The sequence below is a fragment of the Chelonoidis abingdonii genome, chromosome 26 (genome assembly GCF_003597395.2).
Source record: "Chelonoidis abingdonii isolate Lonesome George chromosome 26, CheloAbing_2.0, whole genome shotgun sequence".
In the NCBI taxonomy this organism is placed as follows: domain Eukaryota; kingdom Metazoa; phylum Chordata; order Testudines; family Testudinidae; genus Chelonoidis; species Chelonoidis abingdonii.
The window spans coordinates 4240086-4247457 of NC_133794.1; the positions used below are offsets into that span (position 1 = coordinate 4240086).

General features: G+C 61.6%; 1 protein-coding gene across 3 annotated transcripts in view; it reads right to left on the reverse strand.

Annotated features, from left to right (window-relative positions):
- Positions 1–256: 256 nt before the first annotated feature.
- The window catches only part of TRMT1 (tRNA methyltransferase 1), a 10673-nt gene continuing 3557 nt past the window's right edge, over positions 257–7372 (reverse strand). Inside the window, exons 4-17 of one of the 3 annotated variants that reach the window (XM_075061089.1) lie at positions 6700–6830; positions 5836–6023; positions 5141–5256; positions 4690–4802; positions 3935–4083; positions 3672–3755; positions 3283–3352; positions 3066–3200; positions 2801–2886; positions 2354–2462; positions 2026–2102; positions 1351–1470; positions 613–727; positions 257–490 (exon numbers count right to left, since the gene is read on the reverse strand). In XM_075061089.1, the coding sequence (XP_074917190.1) occupies positions 407–490; positions 613–727; positions 1351–1470; positions 2026–2102; positions 2354–2462; positions 2801–2886; positions 3066–3200; positions 3283–3352; positions 3672–3755; positions 3935–4083; positions 4690–4802; positions 5141–5256; positions 5836–6023; positions 6700–6830 (1577 nt within the window). In that variant the 3' untranslated portion in view covers positions 257–406. Of the gene's footprint in view, positions 491–612; positions 728–1350; positions 1471–2025; positions 2103–2353; positions 2463–2800; positions 2887–3065; positions 3353–3671; positions 3756–3934; positions 4084–4689; positions 4803–5140; positions 5257–5835; positions 6024–6699; positions 6831–7372 lie in introns of all 3 variants that reach the window. The other 2 variants (XM_075061091.1, XM_075061090.1) reach the window with 2 other exon arrangements.

Genomic DNA, 7372 nt, shown 5'->3' on the forward strand with positions numbered 1-7372 from the left:
CATGGCAGAGTCCTGCTCGGAGGATGCAGGTGGAGGGGACACAGCCGGGCAGGGGCAGAGCTGCGCGTGCAACCCAGGAGTCCTGTCTCCCCCACACCTGCCTGATCAATTGCCTGTGGGGAAACCAAGGCAGAGCAGCTCCACCATCCTGCCTGGAGTCCAGCCAGTCGGGCTGTGGCTATGGGCCCTTCCTCAGCCCAGGCACAGCCCTGCCCTCCCCTTGGTGCTTACAGAAGCATCACACATGGCTCTGGGCTTGTAGGTAAAAAGGGGAGGCCCTTGTTTTAATGGCCGGCCGCACAGAGGCTCAAGGTGGGGGAGACAGTCAGTCTTAAAACAAAATGCTTGCGCCTTCGCCGAACTAAAAAATAAAGCCCCGTAGCCTCTGTTCCTGCCCAGGGCCCGGCTACTGCGGGGGGCTATCGGTCTTCACAGCCTCTGGGGCCGCTTCAGGGGAGGGACAGCACTTCTCAGCCCCGGCACCGCTCCCCTAGCAGAGGGAGAGAAGCTACAATCAGGGTTATGGGTTATTACAGCTGCACGGGGGGCCAGGGGCTGCTATGCCTCTGATCCCCCCACCTCCAGTTCACAACCACCCCGGCCAGGCCTCACCTCCTTGAGCCTCTTGCAGGGGATGTTTTTCACCTGGCTCCTGTCCCCTGCTCTCTCCTTCCGCTTGTTCTGATGCAGCTTCCTCTTGTCCTGCAGGGAGGTGGAGATGCCCCCCCTGGAAAGGGAGGAGGGGGTGGGGTGAGGAGGGCTGCTGAGCTCAGCACAGCAGGCAGCAGCTTTTAACCCCCAGGGTTAGCTTCAGCCCCAGCAGTGGCGTTTGCTCAGCTACAGGCAGGAGGGACAGCAGCTGCCTCTGCGGTGGAGCATGGCAGCTGTATAACAACAGGCCCTGAGGAGTGTTCACGTATCCACAGGGGCTGGAGGCTTTAAGGAGACCAAATGGAAGCAGGATAGGGCTACCAGCCTGGCTGGGTAGTAGCCACACAGGGGTGGAACCTTGCTCTGATCCAGATCCAGAGTCGTCCTGGCCTGGAGTTGGATTCAAGGTAGAACAGCAGCCCCTGGCGTTAGCTCCTCCCCACCAGGCATCCCTGCAGCTGTCACAGCTGGTGCCTTCCTGTCAAAGAGGCACTTTGCACACCAGTCAAGTCTCCAACCAGCCTCAGGGAGGCAGATGGGGTCAGTCCTAGCTCCACTTTACAGCAGGGGAAACTGAGGCAGGGAGCCAGGAAGTAACTGGCCCACTCACCCCACATAGCCAGGAATAGAACCCAGGAGTCCTGCATCTGAGCACCTCCCCTCAGCTCAATCTTGGCCCAATCCAGTGGCTCTCCTTACCCTGCTTTAGCCCTGGCTTTGGGGCCCCAGTATGCTTCGGGATTCTCCTGGAATCGTTTCAGACCCTGCTTCCTGGACTTGGGGTTGGCGTCCTCGCGGATGGTGAAGGATGCCTGCAGCCTGGGGCAGGAGGAAGAGGGAGACAGAGGGTTGAGTGCTTTGCAGGGGGTGCTTCCGGAGCAGCCTGGGGGGCGGGGAGAGTGGATTAGCCCTACGGGCCCATCTAGCCTGGTATTCCTCACCCGCCACCCCCTGCTGCCCTGGCTCAGACCAGAGGGCCCTGTGTCTCCCAGCTGTGCAACACCTGCCGGAATAACCTGTCCCGGGAAAAGTTCCTCCTTAATCCACCTTAGACAGCTGCATTGCCCTGAAGCAGCAGGGTTGGGCGGTCCCCCCAGACCCTCTGCACTACAGGGGCAGGCCCCTGGAGAGGCTATACCAGCTCCCTACCCCTTCCCCAGCGATCTCACAGAAGGTCAGTATCACTGTTTTACAAATGGGGAAACTGAGGCACAGTGGGACATGACCCACCCACACTGAAGACCAGTGGCAAAGCCAGGCCTGGAACCCAGGGGGCTCAAGTGCTGGTCCACCGTTCTCCCCCCAGGCTGCACTGCCTCCCACCAGCAGCACGCCAGGTGCCAGCCTGATTCCTGTTGAAGCCCCAGGCCGTACGTGGGCTCCACGGAGAGGATGTGGAAGGCTGGGCTGGTGTCGGAGAGTCGCTCTCTCTTCACAGGATGGAGTCTCTCCTGGGGAGAGAGATCAGGTCATTTTTTTCCCTTGACTTCCCTTCCCCTCCCCACAGCCTTGGACTCCCTCCACACGCAGCTCAGCCGTGCCCCTCAATCCTGAGCCACAACAGATAGGACCCCCCGCTCTCCCAAACCCTGCCTCCCCCTACTACCGTCACCAGCCTCACAGCCAGCCAGGGATCCCCATCAGCTGTGACCTGATTGGGGCGGGGGGGATGAGGAACGCTAAGCCCCCCACCCCAACTCACCCAGCATCTCATGATGTCCCAGAGGACGGAGGGCGGCGCATCCGTCTTGATGGCGTTCTTGCAGGCGTGGGAGAGCGACACGCGGTAGCCGGCATGGAGGAGGGCAGATCTGGAACCGGAGGGGAGGTTTCAGGCCATGCTGCCTGCAGGCCTCCGGGGCTCTCCGAGGTGGGGGCAGCAGCTCAGGAGGGGGTCGCTCTTCCCCTGGGGGGAAATGTGCTGCTTCCAGCCCCAGCTTCACTCCCAGCCTTAGAGGCAGCGTGTCCCAGTGGAGGGGGGGCCCCATCTGGCTCTCTGCCCCCAGTCTCCTGGGGGTGGGTCCCTTCCCGGCTCTGTGCCTCATTTCCCTGCCCACTCCAGGGGTGTTTAGAGCAGACGCTCCTTTGGGCAGGGGCTGGGCTGGCTCTGCCCTGCGCCCGCGGGTGGGTCCCATAATGCTCCGAGTACCTGAACTGCAGCAGGGAGGGGGTGTTGCAGTGGATGGTGCTGCTCAGGGAGTCGAGGGTGTAGTACAACGGGACGTCGCTCAGCTCCTGGCCAGAGGGGAACACTGGCTCAGCACAGGCCCTGCCCAAGAAGCCCAACCGGCCTCACGCCCCCTCCAGAGGTCCCACCCTCCCAGATCCTCCCCAACTCAGACCCAAAAGACAACTTGATTCCCCAGCAGGGTCCTTCTGCCCCATGCCGCTTGTCCCCCCCATTGGCCCCTCACCTCGGTCACCATGCTGAGCACCCCCTGGATCCGATCCTGTGTCCCGAACCGTCCCAGGTTGCTCCCCAAGGCCGACAGGACCCTCTGGACAAAGGCTTGGTCGTGGAGGGGCTCTGCCCACATGGGGCCACCCAGCTGGGGGAGAGAACAGAGCAGGTAAGGGCAGTGTGCCAGGCCGTATGAGAGTGGGGTGCATGGGGGGGAGCAGGGGGCTCACCTGGTGCCGCTGGTGGCAGTGCTCACAGGAGGGGCCCACTGGGGGGCCTGAGGCAGACGAGTATTTAAAACTGAATCAATCAGAACAGTGATTAGAGATCTAATGGGGTACAGCCCCTCCCCCAGCTGTGGCCCCCCATCCCAGTCCCCCTCCAGCCCCCCTTTCCTAACCTGAGATCTCGTCCAGCTCCACCACCCCAGCTCTCCCAGGCCAGCCCCCCCACCACTCCCCCCATCCATTCTGCATGTCCGTAGGGACAGCCCAGCCCTGGACTCTCCCATCCAGTGGGCACCAGCTCCGAGGACAGGTCCCCTCCCGCTGCTCTCCGGGGCCAGGAATCGGAGTCAGCCCCTGTCCCGGGCTGAGGTGGAGAACCCAGAGCCCCCTACTTGCTCCCGTGGCCGGTCATCTTGCCGAGTCTCTGGAACTGGTGCGTCCCGCAGCCCACACAGTTATACAGCAGGGCCTGTTTGCTGCAGAGACAGGAGGCGATGCAGTGAACAGCAAGCAGTGGGGATGCCAGTGGGGAGCGCTGCAGGGCTGGGGGGAGGGGGCGCTCCTGGCCTCTCCAGCTAGGGGCGCTGTGGAGGGCAGGGTGGGCTTCTTGGCCCGCAGCCCAGGATGAAACGCCCACCTGCAGGGCCCGGCTCACCTGGCAGAGGCTTTCACTGTGGCCTGGCCGGTGAAGACCCGCACGAAGACCCGGATGTAGAAGTCGGCGCTGACCGACAGGAGCGGCACGATGTAGCGCTGGTAGCAGTTGGCCCGCAGGTCCAGGCTGTGCAAGATGATCCGCAGGGCCTGCGCGTGGAAACACGGTCTCAAACGGGCGCTGCGGAGCCAGCCTCAAGAATCTGCCCGTGAGGCAGGAGCGGGGAGGGGTGGAGCCCTGGGGTGCGGCCCGGGTCTGAGAGCCACACTCCCCTTGCAATACTGAGCCGGATTCCCCCGCCCAGCTCTGCTGGGACACGAGTGCGCCAGGTCTCAGCCCAGCCCTAGCAGGACCAGCATCCCCATCGCAAGTAGGGCCCCAGGGCTAAATGGGCCACGGAGCAGGCTGAGCTCCCCTTCACTCTGGGGCAACGGTTCTCAAACTGAGCTCAGCGAGTCATGTCCGGGGCCCCAGCCCCACTGATCAACTCTTTGCCCTCCCTCCCAGCCCCTCCAGCACACTGCGGAACAGCTGTTCAACAGCTTAGGGGAGGGGCAGGGGTAGGGCCTTGGGGGAAGGGGTGGAGTGGGGGTTGCACACCCCTGGGGAAAATTAGAAGCCGGCTTGGCGGGACCATGAAAATTTTTTAATGAAAATGAGGGTTCTCAGGTTGCTAAGGTTTGAGAACCACTGCTCTAGGGGGCAGGCAGGTGGATGGGGCGGGGCATGGAGACAGAAGCCCCGCCCCCACTCACCATCTCATGGCAGAACTTGCCCTTGATGGACATGGCTCCGTACTTGCTGTAACACGTCTCCCCGCTGTTCCCGGCCATCACCGCCATGTCGGTGCAGGTCACGCACAGCAAACCTGCAAGGGGGACATCCCGGGGACGGTCAGTGGAGGAGTCTTCCCCCAGCCACTGGCCTCACCTGCTCCAGGATTGGAAAACCCAGCCGAGATGGGTCTCTGCCCAGAGTTCAGAGCCTGGGACAGCCACTGAGGGCCTTGCTGCAGAGGTGGAGAAGGGAAGTGACCTGCCCCAGGGTCAGATCAAACCAGGAGTGCGGATTCCTGGCCACCCTGCTCTAACCCACCAGATCCTACATCCAAGGCATCTGCGGAAGCTTGCAAATGTGCCAAGTCACCGCTGTGAGGAAGTTCACAGCCCCAGCAGCCCTGGTGCTGCTCACCCCCGCCCCACTCACCTCCTTCACTCACTGCCTGCACGGCGGCGTCCAGGAAGATGGCAGGGCTGCCGTATGGGTCCAGGTCAATGATGTCGAACGGATGCTTCTCTGCCTTCTGCTGATACATCAGCATCCTGCAGGCAGGATGGGGACAGACGGTGAGCGGGGCGAGGGATCCCGAGTGCAGAGCCAGGGAGGCCTTCTGGGCCAGTTCACAGCTTAAGATATCTGATGTCTCTTATCCACCAAGCAGGACTGGCCAAGCCCCCACCCACCCAGCCCCTCTCCCAGCCCCTGTGCTGGAGACCCCCCCAGAGGGCACAGTCTCCCTGGCTTGTTATTTATTAGGTGTATTCTGATGGCATCAAAATGCCCAGTTGTGGCCCAAGGTCCCCTGACATTGCACAGAGACAGAAGCCAAAGACAATCCCTGCCCCAAACAGCTTCCAACCCACCTCTGTGCCAACAGTTAGCGACCATGGTTGCTGGAGGTTGCATGGACCCACAAACCCGCCCACCGCATTGGACACAGGAGTTATCACCAGAGCTAACTTAGTCCCATTCTCCCCCCACAAAAATCCTCCAGGTACAAGGCCAATTCACCTTCCTGCTTCTGAGCCAGCTGGACTGGGAAGCTCAGGCCAACCTGGTGGGCAGCTGAGAACAGCCCGCTCAGTGCACATGCCGCCCATGGCCCATCCCCCCCGCTTTACCTGGCATCGGCCAAGCTTGACGTCACCAGGTGCCCGACTCCATTGAACTGGATGTTCCTCGCCATGAGCTCCACAGCTTTGGAGGAGAAATCGTTGGCCACTACGGCCTGGAGGCCAGGCACCTCCTTGGCAAAGCGGATGGAGCGGAGCCCCGAGGCGGCCAAAGCCTCCAAGATCCGAACTCCTTCCTGCATGGGGTGGGGAAGGGACCACATCTCAGCCGAAATCCACGTGCCCCTGGGTCAGCGATCAGTGGGAAATTGAACCCAGGACCTCTGGATCCAACAGCACAAGCCCCAGGTCTGTTAGCCACGGCTGAAGCAGGCTCATCCACCTCTGCCCATGGCCCAGCCATCACGTGGGTTAGGTATCAGCGCATTGGAGGCTCCTGCCCAGACACTGATGCCAGGAACCCAGCAGTCAGCTCTGGATTGGGAAGTTTCTCCATCCGCCTGAATGCCAAACTCCAATTCCTGTGCAAGGTTAGTGAGACCCTGCGCACCCACCGAGCTGGAGAGGCCAGTGCAGACCTGCCCGGAGCTTCCTCGCACCAAGACAGGATTTGCAGTGCCGTGGGTGAAGGCAGCATAAATAGGGAGAGGGTTCGGCTCCTCCCTAAGAACTGGGGGGGATGGTCAAGGGACAATCTTCCCTCCCCACACCCTGCTTCAAACCCAGAGGGTCTGGGAGGGCCACAGCTGGGGTGGAGCGATTTAGGGGAACCCACCCATCCTACCCAAAGAGAGATCGGCTAGTCTCTTTGGCCCGTGAGCTCTGAGGCAGGGACCGTTTCTCACTCCAGGCAGCGCCTGGCATGACGGGGCCCTGGCACTACGGGAAAGGTACTGCTAGGTTTATACGCACCTTGCACACTTCTCCCACTGCCGCCGCCTGCGCTGCCCCCTCCCCGTCGGGCGCTGGTTCCGACTCAGCCTCCTCCCCTTCAGAAAGATCCACAACCACCTTCTCGATCTTCTCCTCTCCTGGGACGGCAACTGCAAGAGACAGAGCGAGTGGTGGGGGCGGATGCGAGGGTGTCAGCTATCCCCTCCTGCCCCCCTTCCCACTCCAGCACCGCAACTGATCTGGGTGCACAGAGAGGCCTTGCAGTTTGGGGTGGGAGGACATGGGATGCCCCTCTGTGCAGGGGGCCCTCCCAGGCTGAGGAGCTAACAGGAAGGCCTTGAACCATCCCTGTTCCCAGCCTCTGGCCACGCCCCTACCTGCCTGCTATGCCAAAGTCCCTGCATCCCAGCGTGTAAAAGCAGCCTAGCTTCAGCTTTGGGCTAAGGAGGAGCCCAAACTAGGGAGACCACAGAAGCAGCTTAAAATTCCCACCTGCAAGCAGTGCGGAAAGCAAATAACAGAATCAGAGCCGAGCCCCTGTGTCATAAGCATAAGTCCCAATTCTGAACCTTAGCGTCCAAAATGTGGGTGCCCGCATGAACCCTCCAAGCTTAATTACCAGCTTGGATCTGATAGCGCTGCCACCAGCCAGAAATTCCAGTGTCTGACTCACTCTGGTCTCCCCAAAACC